Raw genomic sequence first — 17,036 nt, 5'->3', positions numbered from 1 at the left:
AGCAATATTTAACCAAAATTTAAATATCTTTATTTTTAATTAATAGGAATCTTTCAGATAATTGCCATGTCATAAAATTAAATAACTGAAAAGTTATACGTGACATCCATGTCTTTATTTTGAGCATGCCTCAATGAGATAAAGCAACACAAAAAACTATACAAAAGCTACTATTGACTCCAAAAAACTTCATATTGCCTTCACCACACACTCGATGCTGGTATGATCACGAGACTCACTAGTTTTGCCAAGCGAGTAAAATACTATGCCTAGGGTAGAATTTTAATGTGTTTATTTAGCCGGTTTTTAAAATACAATCAATGTCCCGAGGTACAAGCGTCCCAAGGTACGTTACGTTACCCTACATACTCGCTCCCTTATTCACATTCAAAAATGCAAAACTCGTGCTTGGATCAAATGGAAAAAATACCAAAATAAGTCTGACTATGAAATATTTTCTTTGTATAGGAAAAGATTAAAGCAAGAATCTGAGGTATGCTATAAAAAATATATGAAATGTGTTGAGGACAGCATATGCAGTAACGTGAAGTACTTTTGGACTTACATTTCTAATCTGAAAGGCAAATCAGATATTCCATGCACAGTTCAATACGGAGACATTGTTTCTAACGAGCCTGGGAAAACATGCGAGCTTTTCTCGGAGTTTTTCTTATCAGTTTTTGAACCATCTTGCCTGTCAAACGGTTATACTATTGATAATATAATTGATATTGACAAGTTTGATGTTCAGGATACATTACATCAGATATATATTCCTTATAATGAAATATTTATTCAACTAAAGAAATTAGATCTGACGAAGGGCCCAGGGGCTGATGGAATACATCCAATATTTCTGAAACAAACTGCTGATTCTATAACTAAACCTTTACATATTTTATTTAATAAATGTCTAGTTGAAGGTGTTTTTCCTAGTATCTGGAAGATGGCAAACATCACACCAGTTCATAAAGGAGGTCCAAGAGGGCAAGTAGACAAATATAGACCTATCTCAATACTGTCTGCTCTGTCAAAGCTTTTTGAGAGGCTTGTCCATTCCATAATTTATCCTGTTTTACATAATAACATCATGACTCAACAACATGGCTTTGTCAAAAAACGCTCTACCGTTACAAATCTATTAGTTTACACCTCTTATTTATTTGAAAGTTTAGATAATAATAAGCAGACCGACAGCATTTATACTGATTTTAGAAAAGCCTTTGACAGAGTGGACCACAAAATTCTATTAGATAAAATCGCCTTCAATGGTATAAGAGGTAATCTTTGGAGATGGTTTAAATCATATATCACCAATCGTACTCAAAGGGTAGTCATAAATGGACATGAGTCCAAACCAGTGTCGATCAGCTCAGGTGTACCACAAGGTTCAATATTGGGTCCTCTGCTGTTTATTTTATTTATAAATGATATTCACAAATGTTTTAAATTCTGTAAGTATTTACTATATGCAGATGATTTAAAAATCTACCACATAGTTGAAAATGATGTCGATCATATTGCCTTCCAACAGGATCTGGATAGGTTTTCTGAATATTGTATTGAAAATAAACTACAACTTAGCATAGATAAATGTAAGGTAATAACTTTCACAAAAAAAATCAATAAAAAAACTTATTCTTATTGCCTGGGTGACTCTGCTCTTGATAGGGTTAACTCAATTAAAGATCTAGGTGTTATACTAGATAGTAAACTACATCTTGATATTCACATAGAGTCAATAAAAAGTAAGGCGTTTAAGATGTTTGGGTTTGTCATGCGATCTAGCCTACATTTTAAAAAGCCATTTACCTTCCTTCATTTGTATAAATCGCTAGTAAGATCCCAGCTTGAATACGCCATAGCAGTGTGGAACCCATTTTATAATAAATATAACACAGCCCTTGAAATGGTACAGAAGAAATTCTTGAGATCTATGCATTACCGATGTTTCCATTCACGTATGCCATATAAAACGCTCCTCAGCAATTACTCTATTTTATCCCTAGAAAATCGACGCACCTTACTAGATGCTATGCTTCTATATGACCTTTGTCACTCCAAATATGACTGCATTGACCTGAACAATAAACTATGTTATCGTGTACCCAGCCGGGCGACTCCAGCGCGGGCTGCCCATCCCTATCAGCTGTTCGCTATCTCAACAGCTCGCACTAACGCCGGTAAACGTGAGCCATTTAATCGCTTAGCAAGCTCTTATAATAAATTCTTTAATAGTATTGACATCATATCAAGTAAGCCAAGTAATTATAGGAGACATATTATTGATACTCTGGAAAATGTAACGTAATCACAATTATTATTATCTACATATTATATCATGTAATATATTGCAAATATATTTATACAATATATATGTACAAACTTACTATCTGCTATACATATATTTACTTAATATTATCCACATGTTCTTTTGTTACTGAATACTTTTCAAATTTCAAAAAGGTGTTTCTTTAGTTTCTTTCTTTAGTCACTTAAGTTAAATCTTACTTTCTTAGTTTGCATGTTTCTTTCCATAAGTTTAAATAATTACCTACTTAATGAAATTAGATAACTGTATAATTTACTCATAAAATACTTTTTTGGTAATCTGTGGTTAACTGTGTTGGTAGTACATTCGTTACTATTTAATGTGTATAATACCATTAGGTTAAATATAATGTACTATTGTTTGTTAATCTTAAAATAATAAAATTAAAAAAAAAAAAAAAAAAAAAAAATACTTAATCGCTACAATAAATAATTTGAAAACAAATAAACATTTTTGTCTAGCTTGCAGTAAAACACACATTCGCATACTTATACCCAGTCCAAAGCATTCACAGTACCAAAGCCTGGCTCCCAAGTCGCCTCTTCCACGTCACATCACTGCCACTTACTTAACAGGCAAAATGGCAATTTACAAAGTGGAGACATGACACATTTCTTCTCTGGACAAACAAGTCAGTTTAAAAGGTAAGCGAGATTCGAAGCAAAGCAACACCCATTGTCTTAGCGACACGTGAGGTGGAATGGAGCTAGCAGCCTTCTCTGAACTTCACTTTTAATTTGGCGCCAAAAGGGGTGCTTGCTATCGCCCCCTGTATAGTGCTTATATAGAATCAGATATCGGGTGATGTGCAGTAGTCTATAGGTATAGTAAACGCGTTGATAATACATTTTGATACTCGCTCGGCCTTATTCAACTACTTTCGGGTTCCTATTTAAGGTCTCCCGCTAGTGTTTATGCTCTCCATCAGTCTAATGGTAGTCGTTTTTAGCACATATTGAAAATATAAAATTATGTCGTGCTTATTCATAGGCATAGGTATCTCTGGCTCAAAGGCTATGTCAGTATCCTTAGTTCACGAAACTACAATGGCTCTTTCTGTTCTCCTAAATTCGATGTTCTGAGGTACTCTCATATGACCCAGCACTTGCTTTGAATCTAGAGTCATTGTTGCAGCAACAACGCCGCGCGTTTTATTCTTCTATAATGGCCCTGTATTATTCCGCTAGGTACCAGTTAACGTAGCTGTGCTCTGTTCTATGGTAAGTAAATCAGATACTATCCTACCAACTTTATCTTTCACCGTAAGAGAACGTACCTACTTAGTATAAAACATTACTTGCTCAATTTCTCATTTAAAACTCTTATAGACTTTCGTTACGCCTTAACGGCACTTCAAATAACAGCGTATAGAAAATACCATGTGGGATTTAATTCTTCTATTAGACAGCAGGCACTTGAGACATTTTTCTGATATATTGTATCTATAACAAACAATAGAGCTTAGTATTTACGGTATTTTCAAAAAAAAATCTTCATTTACAGAATGAGGTAGATCATAATCAATGTAATAACAAGTATGTAGCAGGCGTAATGCAAATAAACCAGCAGTTTTACTCAGTTGAAAAAAAAACACAACACAATAATTTCGATAGCTAAAAAATATTTATTTAACAATGTGGTATAAAATATGGATTTATAAATTATACAAAAGAACAATGATAATGTTTTCCACTTTTTAAAGGTAAAAAACAAAATATCAACAAATAGGTTGGTGTGTCACGACCCTTAGATAAAGGGAAGACAGTGCTTATGCAGCCGTCAGCGAGGTGAGAAGGCTAACACAATAGATGCGAGCCGAGGCGGCATGTGGAGATAGCACCCCTCGCCCTATTGACTGAATAGGCCTCACAGAGGCTCATATAATTATTGTACATATTCAAGCTAAATAAAAAAATATCCAAATTACAACTTTCTAAAAACGTTACTACATATTTTTATAAAATTCTTAATTAAAATGTTTTGATAAATAAGTGATAAATAGGTGTCGGTCGATATTTTGTGTGGTACTTTTTCATTGTTCGTGAGTGTACCTACTTGCCTCAGTACCCTCCGAATAGGAATCTTAATGTGACCTGAACAAAAATTAAGTAACGTATCAAAAAAGAATTGCTACAAAACACTCGAGATCTTTTTGCACCCACAAAACAGTATTTTGGACATGCTGTGCCTCTATTACCTGGGCAATAAAGTTGGAGATACGGCAAGGAAACTACCAAAATAGCTCTCACCGAGGCGACGTGTTAACGGCAAGCACAAGTCTAGAGAGGCTAAAGGTCGCATATACAGGCTGTTCTATTACCCGGCTAGGTTGCTTCTACAGGGTGCTCCATTACCCAGCTGCCCCAACGAGCACTAACCAGTGCTCTGGCGAGCATACTACGACTTTATTTTCACAGCGCTTTAAAACGAGTTTAAGGTATCTTCATTAGAGTTTTCCAAGAGTTCTATAAAAAAGGTGGCACCAGGTTTTCTGACATTGTTTAGGTACACTATATATTTGTAATTTTAAAAAAACTTTTTGTTTAAACCTAGCTATAAAATATGTATATTTTGAACTTCATCCAAATAGTTTAATTGAAAAAGGAAAAAAAAGACTGAATAAATAGATTTTTGATTTTCATTGGAAACTACCCTATTAGTTCTACAGCAGATATGACTGGACACCCCACGTCAGCTTACTCGTACATACTCTCTGTTTGAGTAATAAAGGTAAAAGGAACTAATTAAAGTATCAAGGTTATAGTCAGTCTGTTTGCCCGGTATTGTGTGTGTAGTTCGTAAATAGATATACAGTCGTTTGAAATAGAAACCAACAATCATGTAAACAAATATGGCGGACTGACATTGACAGCGTATTGTTTATGCCCATAGTGATGTCATAGTGTTCTAATTAAATTTTTCTAATTATTTTAATTTTAAGTCATAGACTATGGCCCATAGTAGGATAGGTACTAAAATAAAACTGACTAAATAGATTAAATATATAAGCCATAGACTATAAAATAAAACTGATTATATATAAAAAAGTGTTTATTTATTTACAAATTTAAATCTTCGTCTTCGTCATCATCACTATCAGAAGTGTCGCCGGTGACTGCAATTATTAATGGAACCACTGTGTCATCGCTTGTTGTGTCTAAAATGCCGTCGAGCTTTTTCAGTTCTTCCTCTTCCTTTAGGACGTGATTTACACATTTCGACCATTGTTTGGCTCCGATTCTCGCAAACCCTTCGTTTAATAAAGTTTTTATTTCCGCCATTTTAAAAGATTTATTATTTCTCCCAACATAAGACTTAACCTGTGCCCAAATGAGCTCAATTGGGTTGAGTTCGCAGTGGTAGGGAGGAAGGCGAAGCACAGTTACTCCTTTCGATGCGGCGAGCTCGTCAACGTATTTTAAAACATATTTTTTTTTATCAAATTTTGTGAGTAACTGTGCTTTTATTTCCCTTGTTTCGAAAGCTATATTTTTGCTTCGTAACCATTCTTGTATAGCATCCTTCCTCCAGCTCATGTTGGGCACTCGTTCGAGTTGGCGAGAATGGTATGGAGCATTATCCATTACAATTACAGATCCCGGCAGAATTTTGTCTAAAACCATCTTAAACCTGAAACAAAAAAGATAATTTTCTGACATAATGTAATTTTATATTATAATAATATTAATTTTATATAGTGTTATCATAAATACTTATACAAAAATACACAAATGAAACCTTACCATTTCTCAAAATTATGAGCATCCATTTCCCCGTGATAATCGCCATCTGACTTTTTTGCTTCAAAAACCCAATCTGCGCCTTCTAAAAAACCATCTTCATTCCCTATATGTGTGATAATCAGCCTCTTTCCTTTCTGAGGATTTTTTAAGCCACTTGAAAGGCCTCCCAAGAATGCCTGTCTACTACTCTTGATGTCATTATCCATCCACAAATAATTGCAGGTGTGCCCTAAGTTAAAAAAATGTTTTAAATACATAATTATGTCAATAAAAACATTGTTTATATTTAAAATTAAGCAAACCTGTAACCTATCACAATTTAAAATAATGTGTGGAATAAGTATCTTATCTATCACCATTATCTCAAACCAATGTTTTTAAGCAACCTGCGGAACACAAAAAAAAATTAAGCATTTAAATAAATAAAAAGCTCTCACCCTCATTAAGCCATGTTTCATCCAAATAATAAATCTTTTTATTTTGCTCTCTGTATTCATTGATTTTCAACAAATAATTCACCCTCCAAATTTGTAAGTCAGGTCTATCTAGCAAAATGCTTTTTCTTGATCGCTTGCAGTATGTGAAGTTTAATTTCTTCAATATTCTATACATTGTACCGAATGTAAAATTTGGTAGGCTGTCATCTTCATTGACTGCTGTAAAAATTTTGGCAATGGTTGGCAATTCCCCATCATAGTAAAATTTATGAACCTTTCTTCTTATTGCAGATAAGATAAAATCATCTAACTTATCAATTATGGCTCGATTTGCAGGTCTCTCCTAAAAAACAGACTGAGAATATTAAATGGCACAAATCATAACATAAAGTAAAGCTCAAAAGATAAAAAAAAGGCTGGCTAAGTTAATATTATAAATACCTTAGGCTGGGGTACTTCTTGATTTTGTGTGTAATGTTTCATTACGTCACGAACAATATATTCTGAGACGTCCATTATTTTTGAGGTGGTTTTATATAATTCCATTTTTGATGGGTATGTAGGAGAGGTTTTCTCCAAGTGATTATAAATATTCACCAAAAATTTTTTCTCCCTTTGCGATAACTGTTTTTTAACAGCCAATTTTCGTTTTTTGACCGGCGGCGGCGCCGGCGGAGCAGTCCCCGACGCACCTGGCTGCGGCTCGCTCATTAGGTATAATCTTAAAAACAAATATAATGGACAACATTTCATTTTCTTTACCCTATATTTTTATTAGCTATTCGGAAAGATTATAGAAAATTAGTAGACCCGTATTTTTTTATTTTGTATATACATTAATTTTTGCATGTTATTTTTAACTTTAAAGTTAATTATTTTAAAACCGGAAGTGAAGTCACATATTAGGCTCAATTTTTATTTTTGTCTATTGCCTGAGTCTCGAAAAAAAACATAAATGACACTGACAAGTGACATTTAAACTTTGTTTACATGCCAACCAACAAATGGGTCATTTTCAAATGACATTGATATTTCTGATGATGAAAAGTAGGTACTTATCATGTAAAAAAATAAGCAGAAGCATTTTTTCAGCTGTGTAGGCAGTGGCATGCTCTGGGACATATTATATAGAGGTCATCTGTTAATAATAAATAAAAAAATAGTCAGAAAGTGTCAGAACAGAATTAATGAAAATGACCCAAATAAACAACAACGTCACGATAAAACGTCAAATTCAATCAAAAATGAAAATGACAGTTACTTTGTTTTTAAATCTATAGGCTTTGATCATCAAAATGCATCGCACCTGATGCATGACGTCATCAGCACTTTTTTACTATTTTATGATTTTCTCGAAAATGATACATCCAAAAAATACAAAAACATTTTTTTTGTGTCCTTTAGAGCTAAATCTCGAAATGGTTTTCGATTTATAGCAGCTTTAGTTTTTTGAAATGTTGTCCATTGTACACACATACATTTCAGTAATTGTGATCTATTCAAATAATTTGTTACGAGGGCAATACAATATTAAAGTGCGTCTAATAGATTTCCGTTGTAGGTAATAGATCTAAATCATTCTTACCTCCTGATTACTCCTTGAGAAATAATACCAATCGTATGCTAAGTATATCAAAGTCCGTGATGCCGTGCAAAGGTCGTCGTTCCAAGAAAAATATGTCCAGACAAATCGTAAAGCAAAACAAAAGTCCAAAATGAGAATGCAAAAACGTAGAAATCGGAAACAGAAAACGGAAACAGAAAACACTAATGCACAGCGAACCCACACAACAGTGAATGACTGTGAATGACAATTTTAATTGTCAATTTTTAAAAACTAACCATTATTTTTATGGCTTAGGATACAATCCTTTTTGGTTAATTGTATTAAGCTCTTGAAAAAAAAAAAATTGTACGTATTCAAATAATATTAAATTAAAATAATTTTGACGGCCGAATGGCGTAGTGGTTAGTGACCCTGACTACTGAGCCGATGGTCCCGGGTTCGATTCCCGGCTGGGGCAGATATTTGTTTAAACACAGATATTTGTTCTCGGGTCTTGGATGTGCCCGTAAAATGGCAATAGGCTCGCCCCCTATTACATTGGGACTAACATACACTCTGGCGAAAAGTGGGTGCAGCAATGCACCTCTGCCTAACCCGCAAGGGAGTACATTAGTACAAGGCGTGAGTGCGTGTTTTTTTTTTTAATAATTTATTAAATTTAATATAAAAGATAACGAACAACACTAACTTTTCAATGACTTATAGAGTTCGATGAGTAAAAAACTAAGATGACAGCTTGTCAAATACTTCGAAATTTTTACGCTACAAATGTTTTAACAAATTTAACTTATAAATACAAGTTAAATCGTGTTGAAGATAATGTGAAAACAATGGTGCGTTCGTTGAAATCAGACTATGTTCATATTTGATCGTCAAATGTATGTGATTACGGAGTAATCGTGACTTTTTGGTTTGTTTACATGATTGTTGGTTTCTATTTCAAAATAGATTAGTATCATACTGGAAATTGTTTCTCCAATTAATTAAAGTGCTCTTCGCATATTAGTAGGGTGTTATGTAGTTAATTATATTTGTACTTGTTATGCCATGCTATGTATGTAATACACTCACGGGCAATGAAACAGTTCCACTCAATACCGACACCTAACGACCCCAATTTTTTCAACATTTATTTTAAATTTGAACAAAATTTTACCGATTTTGTACTAGCATTTTCATTTTATTTTAGGAGTAATTTGGTGCTTTTCTCAGTGGAACCATTTCATTTCCCGTGAGTGTATATTACCTATATTGTAATTGAATCAAATATTTTTATTATTGCTGAATGGGTGCGGGGATTTCTGTGCGCAACGCATTTGATTGAACCAAAAACTTAGAAATAAAACAGTACAAAAGGGGCGGCCTTATTTCTTAGAAATCTCTACCAGGCAACCTTAGTAAAATAAGTATACAGAGCATAAATATTCAATCCTCATCGAAATATTAATTTAATAATATTCATGTTATTTGTTTTTACAGCAATAAGACCGCCCTTTGTACATTAGGTTATTTGAGTAAGTATTTTTGTTTAGTTACTATTAATTGTGTGTGATTTCTTGTGTGCTAAAGTTAAATATATTGTAAGTAATTAGATATAATGACATCCTAGTTTACGTTGGCGATACGGTTATTGCATGGAAAATCCCCAGTGTAAAGAGACAGGCTCACTTTCAAGTTACTTGTATTAAATCCCTATACAGTTAACATCAGTGTGCACACATACAGAAACACAACACACACTCACACACAAATAACACGTACCTAATGATAACAGCACCCCTCTATATTTTCTCCATACTGGGGTCGACAAGACATGACGTATCAGGATCTAGAGCCACATGAGAGAACAAAAAACCATCACGTTTCTAGAACATTCTCGAATATCGGGTTTTACCGCACAGTAGGTCACTTAAGGTCGAGATACACTTGGCTGTCTCGAGGGCACTTCGGGATGGCTAAGTAAGTTAGCTACTTAACATCTCAATGACTTGACCGATCGGCTACGTTCGTTTGTCTACTAAGCACTATGCTGCTGTTTACAGACATGTTAGATTAAATGTTAGATAGAATCAAGTAACAATGCTTTGGTGTAAAGTTAATAATAATGCGGAAATAAAGAAAAAAAATATCCAATAACTCTGTGAAGGTTCATGTGCAAATTGAGGTAGACAACTAGTTCTCTGGCTATACAGGGTGTCGCAAAAAGGGTATACTAAGCCGAAATCTATATACCCTTCATTTTCGGGCTTAGATATAACATGCTGCACATGTAGGTTTCGGCTCAGTATACCCTTTTTATGCTGAAAATCCGATAACCGAACCGTCAATGATAAATCCAGCAAATACACCTAAAACCTACACATTTTTCAAGTAAGTACATTAATCGCTACCAAAAGTTAGGTACCTACGTAGATAATCGAACATGTATTGTACGTAGGTATATCTGAATTTACCCGATAGGTAATTAATCAGACTGCTAGCAACTAGCAGGCACTATCAACTGTACTCTTCACTGGTGACGCCTGATTCTGTTTAGTCCAACATTTCTAATGCGGCCCAAAAATCCAGGGCAGGCTTTAGAAATGTTGGCATTTATCATCGAATAAATAATAAATAGACGACCGAATGGCTTAGTGGTTAGTGAAGACGACCGAATGGCTTAGTGGTTAGTGACCTGACTACTAAGCCGATGGTCCCGGGTTCGATTCCCGGCTGGGGCAGATATTTGTTTAAAACACAGATATTTGTTCTCGGGTCTTGGATGTGCCCGTAAAATGGCAATAGGGCCGCCCCCTATTACATTGGGACTAACATAACACTCTGGCGAAAAGTGGGTGCAGCTATGCACCTCTGCCTACCCCGCAAGGGAGTACATTAGTACAAGGCGTGAGTGCGTGTGTGTGTGTTGTAAATAATAAATATAAATAAATATGCGGGGACATCTCTCACACGGCCATCCGATCCCAAGCTGGGCAGAACCTCACTAACCACTACACCATTCGGTCGTCAGGTTTGATTATCGGATTTACAGCGTATACACGTGATTGCTAAGTCGACGTATTCCTTATATGGGTGATAGAAGAAGGTATTTGCAGTAGATTGAATCCTATAATGTCTTATCCGAAACTCAACCATTTGAGATATTTGAGATTTACTTTCTTTTTTTTTTTTTTTTAGTAACTCACACACTTTCAATTTAATTTCATAATATTGTACTAAACATACATAAGTATTGGAAGGTACCTTATCTTAGATTTACTTAATATTTTTTGCATGCAATTCTTATTTCCTATGCAGTGGTATTAGTTAATATCTTGGATAATGATAAGTAAAGAATAATTTAGCAGTACCAATAGCATGGGCTCAGCTGGATGCTAAGTGGCCTAAATGCTGCTTCCTGACGTGTAGGCCTCGGTATGAACATGGACAAGACGAAAGTCATGTAGAATGCTCACATCAAACCGGAGCCGGTCGCCGTTGGTGAGGCAACAATCGAAGTTGGGCAAGAATATGTCTACCTCGGGCAGACTATTCGGCTAGGCAGAAGCAACTTCGACAAGGAGGCTGCATGGCGCATCCAACTGGGTTGGGCTGCATTCGGGAAACTTCGTCACATATTCTCCTCGGCCATTCCTCAGAGCCTGAAGACAAAAGTGTTCAACCAGTGCGTCCTGCCAGTGATGACGTATGGTACAGAGACGTGGACACTGATAGGACTTGTCCACCGATTTAAAGTCGCTCAGCGTGCTATGGAGAGAGCTATGCTTGGGGTTTCTCTGATGGATCGTATCAGAAATGAGGTTATCCGTCAGAGGACTAAGGTTACCGACATAGCTGTCAAAATATGCAAGCTGAAGTGGCACTCGGCTGGTCATAATATCTGCCGAAGAACCGATAACCGTTGGGGTAGACGAGTTCTCGAGTGGAGACCACGAACAGGCAAACGCAGCGTGGGACGCCCTCCTGCCCGCTGGACTGACGACCTTAGGCGGGTGGCGGGTAGTGGTTGGATGAGGAAGCCCGAGGACCGAGTGTTGTGGCGCTACTTGGGAGAGGCCTATGACCAGCAGTGGATGATTATTGGCTGATGATGATGAATAGCATGAGAAGCCCTACACGGCTCGCTGGACCGATGACTTTGGACCCCGATAGTTTCTAGATGAAGAAGGCCAAAGTATTATGGCGCTCCTTGGGAGAGGCCCGTGTCTACTAGCAATGGATAGCGGGCTGATCATGTTGATGATGATATCAATAGAATAGATCTATTAATCAGAATAGCGCGAGTGATCCGCAAACATCTCTAGCTAGTCCTGATTGGGATCGAGGGGCCCACTCAAGGTGGCAACTCAGAAAACCTTTTAGCTTATTTGTCTAATGTTATGTTGGTTTAGGCACATCAGTTGTTAAAGATGTGCTCCGTGTGATTGGGTACCATTGGATCGATTGCGTAATTTGCGTACTGTACAGGAAACGTGACCCTGCGTTTATTTCAATAACGCTTTTGTAGGCATTATAACTTTGTAGTACTAGTGTTGTTTTCTTTTTGCACACCTTATTATAATAAAATTTTCTTGCACCTCCTGTGGGTTGACTGGTAGAAAATGCTTGTACTATTAAGTCCACCCTTTGTACACTTATTTTTATATTTGTGCAATATTAAATAATAAATAATAAAATAATAATAATAATAATACAGCATTATTGCACACTAGCAATGAAAAAGTTCCACGTGCCAATGACGTTTCATATGTCACTGGAACTTTTACATTGCTCGTGAGTGCAATACACTGATTCATAAAATTTATTTGTAACGACATCAACAGTAAATTCCTTCAAAATGTAGATATAAAAATATTAATCTTATACAGATGTGGATTGGTTGATGGTGATGATAATGGTTCAATGCATTGAGAGTCATCAAGGCACTCATCAAGGTAATTCCGACACATTTTTGTTTTGGTCTCTCTCGGTGCATTTCTTACAGACATTTTACTTTCCAACACAGTTTTATTGCAGGATGCAACGAGCTATTAAATAATAATTTTCCATATAAAACGGGTAAAGCGGTGGGCTCTAATCTTCTTGGTTTAAGACCGGCGTCAACAAGTTATTAATAAGCAGACAGTTCATTACTTGGAAACACTGTGGGGAAAATTCATAGTTCAGCTAAAACATATTATTATTTATTTATCAATATGGTACACAGAACAGCAGTTAATTAAAACATGATACACAGTTTAATAGTTTCGAAATACAATCTATCTAGGTATTAGTTGATCTCAATTACTGAGGTATGTACCTAGGTATGCATGAACATCATACAAATTTGCATGATATACCTAATACATAATGGTATACCTAAACGGTTTTAGATAAGTATAATAACCCTTTTTTCAAAAGTATTTACTTACTATACCTAGTACAAGGTACAACAGAGCATAATTTTTGCACGGCTTAATTATGTTTAAAAGTTAATACATAATATTAATTTCGTAATCTTAATCCAAATAAAATTTATAGACCAATTTATAATATTTAAAATAAGTTAAACAGCAACCTGTATCCGTCCCACTGTGCGTTGCCGCCATCGCCTACTATGATTTATGGGGCATTTAACTTTTATGGTAGTGCTAAGTGGTCGCGCGACTTTTATAAGAGAACCGAGAAAACTCATCTTGGCTAATGCCGCCTGAGAAGTTAAACAAATTGTCCTTCACTGTGCCCCTTATAAAACGGTCCCCGACCAGTGCTTCGCGTGAAAACGAAAACGGGTGTGGTAAAATTTTGAGCTTATGCCCAACGTGCGTTGACAAATGACGCAGTGTGCGCTTCCGAAAATACGAAATGTTTTTACGATTTCCTGACTGTTGGTGAACATACTATCAACATACCTGAAGCTATTGCTATTATGTAGCTTTAAAATCATTGAATAAGTACACTGAAAAGGGTAGGTTATTGTGAAAAGAAAATCACTGTGTTTGATCGTGACTGATTAATTTTCTTATCATATTAAAATAAAATCGCATTATATAATAAGTCGTTTAAAAATCCTCTTCCAAATGTCGTAAGCAACCGGAAGCTTTGATGTTGGCCTCTTCGGTACAAGCACAAGGGCTATTCTAGTCAAAGACCACGTTGTGGACATAACTTGGAATTCTACGGAGAAAAATCTGTATTATCCCTTTGGCAAATTGCAAGGATCTTTAGTTGGCAAAGCTATTTTTTCACTAAGAAATTTCTACGTAAAATTGAATTAACTTGGTAAAGGAATTAGCTATATAAGAACGCTAACATTATAAGAAACATCTTTTCATTTGTCTCGCATCATCTTATATGGAGGCATTTTTAAATTTAATTGCGTAACTTTGCGAGTAAGAATATAATTAAGTACCTATGTCGATTTGTTCAACCCTCTACTATAGTTATTTAGGTACTACGGTTGGCTAACTTAGATTTTTAACTTTGTGCATATACTTACATTGACTATTTAAACAACTATTTCTGTTACTAAATTTACTAACAAGGTCTACTTGCTGTCCAGTCCATTCAAAATGGTGAAGTAGAAATTTTAGTGGAAGTACTTACAAAACATTTTCAAAGTTGAAATCTAGAACTAAACTTTACCGAAGTTAGTTCTGACAAGAGTTCCTGAAATAAATTGCTTGCATAATAACCTCCCCTAGTGAAATAGGCTAAATAAACTGGGACAATTTCTTGCATATCTAATGATGATAAATGATATTGAATGATGATCATTGAATATAAATGTATAGGTACTTATTGTAAATTTTGTTTACTAAGTAGCTAATATTTTTTTTTTTTTAGGAAGGATAAGTTAGGATTATGGCTATAAATTTTACCACCACAATGATCTACTGGTCAAACTGGTCCACTTTCGACAGGAAACTGTCTCTTCAAATCAGTTGGTACTATAGTTTGAAGTTTGAACATTATTTATAGGGGTATATGTAAATTTTTTCTTGGGCATGCCAACTATAAAGTATATTTTTATATACCCGCCGCCGCTGTAACTATGTAGATCACCAAACTTACCTCGTATTATTTGCATCACAAAGTCTGAGCGATCTAAAGGTCTCTTTATTCAGTTTATTCAGGCCGTCCACTCCCTACACTAGCTACTTATATTTACCTCTCTCTCTCTCTACTATAACAACTAATGACGTACACCTTACATTAACAATATACGAACAAGATGGTATGTCACGTGAAGCGTCCGTAGTCGAGCCGGCTTCAGTGATCGTAACTGATCACTGAGGTTAAGCAACAACTGACACGGTCAGCCATTGGATGGGTGACCGATTGCAAGTGCTTCGGACGACACGTTAAGCCGTGGGTCCCGGTTGCTGCTTCGGCAGCAGTCGTTAAGCCTAGTCAGAGGCCTTCGGGCGGCTTGAAAACATCTGACAGTCGGGTTGCCCACCCCGACATCTTCAGTGCATTGTACTCATTCAAAAACGGCGATACAGCTCGCGACCAATCACGTGAGTATAAATATACAGCGAAAAGCGGGTGACTCGCTTGCGACTTGCGAGTCACCTCTTACTACCCCTTCGGGGATAACAGTCATGAGCATATGCATGCATGCATGCATGGTGTGTCACATACAAAAACAAAGCTAAACTATCCGCATTTGCTGTCAAACCGTTTTAAGTTCAACCTAATTTACCAATAGTTTTTCTGCACCTTACTGTGGTGCAGAAAAACCTGACCCCTCTCAGAAGCATTGTTACTATGGGAGGGGAGTCAGGTTTCTCTGCACCTGACCGTACCAATGAATAGAGTCCGAAATCTTCTTACCGAACTAATTCAAAAATAGAATTGGTAGAAACTGGATATTATTTGTAGAGGCATTTCTTTTGCACCGACATACCGTCTTATTCTTATATTGTTAATCTGATACGTGCAGCTATAATTTACACAGTAGTAGGCTCGGAGCTTCATTCAGAGGGACAACTCGTCCCGGCTGAGTTCGCCCCGGCCGGGAAACTTTACCTGGTCTAAGGTCTAAGCGACGTCTTAGCCTAACTTTGGCACTAAGCCGGAGCTAGCAGTTATGCGGAATATTCGGACACTGCGGCGGCTGAATGAATCTGCGTTGTGCTGTGAATTGGTTTAGTGTACGATATTAAACGTACTGGTATCAAGCAATTTATTGTTGCCTAGTTTCTGTTAAACAAATTAAGGCATAATAATTATATACACTCACGGGCAATGAAACAGTTCCATTGAGAAAATCACCAAATTATTCCCAAACGGAAAAAAGCTTACTTTATGACGCCTTCAGTACATTTAACGGTGCATCAAAATATTACATAAATATTTCGTTCAAATTTCTTATGAAATAATTGAAAAAATTAGGGCCTCATGGTGTCTGAATTTTGTAAGTGGAACTGTTTCTTTGCCCGTGAGTGTACCTACACGTATACAGGGTGTTGCAAAATTGGTATACTAAGCCGAAACCTACATGTGCAGCATGGTATATCTAAGCCCGAAATTGAAATCAGAATTTGGAAATTCGCGAAAAAAAATATAAATTTTCCATAGTAAAAGTCACGTGACCAACAAAGTTTCTATGGAAAATGTTTTTTTTTTCGCGAATTTTCAAATTCTGATTTCAGTTTCACGCTTAGATATACCATGCTGCACATGTAGGTTTCGGCTTAGTATACCCTTTTTGCAACACCCTGTATAAATAAAGTAAGACTACCGGATGGTTTAGTGGTTAGTGACGCTTACTGCTATGCTGAAAGTCCTGGGTTCGATTCCTGGCCTGGGTAGATTTATATCATTTGTTCAGCCACATTTATATCTTGAGCAAACGTAACAGTTGCTACGATTTTAAAAGAGGAATCGTCATTTTGCTCAAAATGTGCTTTAAGTACCTCAACTGGGATACCGAAAAATCTACCTATAGCAACCATAAAACTTTAAGTACC

General features: G+C 36.0%; 1 protein-coding gene and 1 long non-coding RNA gene across 2 annotated transcripts; both read right to left on the bottom strand.

The window, feature by feature from the left end:
- Positions 1-5,152: 5,152 nt before the first annotated feature.
- LOC125490612 lies at positions 5,153-6,276 on the bottom strand. Its single transcript, XM_048630422.1, has 2 exons — positions 6,076-6,276; positions 5,153-5,962 (listed from the first exon to the last, which is right to left on the bottom strand). Exons 1-2 carry the CDS (start codon positions 6,099-6,101, stop codon positions 5,392-5,394), a joined length of 597 nt encoding a protein of 198 aa, XP_048486379.1. The 5' UTR covers positions 6,102-6,276; the 3' UTR covers positions 5,153-5,391.
- Positions 6,277-6,313: 37 nt separating this feature from the next.
- On the bottom strand, positions 6,314-8,496 carry LOC125490611. The gene is made up of 3 exons (XR_007267791.1): positions 8,098-8,496; positions 6,954-7,233; positions 6,314-6,855 (listed from the first exon to the last, which is right to left on the bottom strand). It is a non-coding gene; the product is annotated as an uncharacterized LOC125490611 (long non-coding RNA).
- Between the last annotated feature and the right edge of the window lie 8,540 nt (positions 8,497-17,036).

The sequence above is a fragment of the Plutella xylostella genome, chromosome 25 (assembly GCF_932276165.1).
Source record: "Plutella xylostella chromosome 25, ilPluXylo3.1, whole genome shotgun sequence".
Classification (NCBI taxonomy): domain Eukaryota; kingdom Metazoa; phylum Arthropoda; class Insecta; order Lepidoptera; family Plutellidae; genus Plutella; species Plutella xylostella.
This window is presented reverse-complemented; position numbering and strand designations above follow the sequence as displayed.

Coding starts and splice junctions, on each gene's coding strand:
- LOC125490612 (XM_048630422.1), bottom strand. CDS start 6,101: ATGGATGCTCATAATTTTGAGAAATG. Junction 5,963..6,075: donor GCTCATAATTTTGAGAAATG/GTAAGGTTTCAT, acceptor TTTTTGTTTCAG/GTTTAAGATGGTTTTAGACA.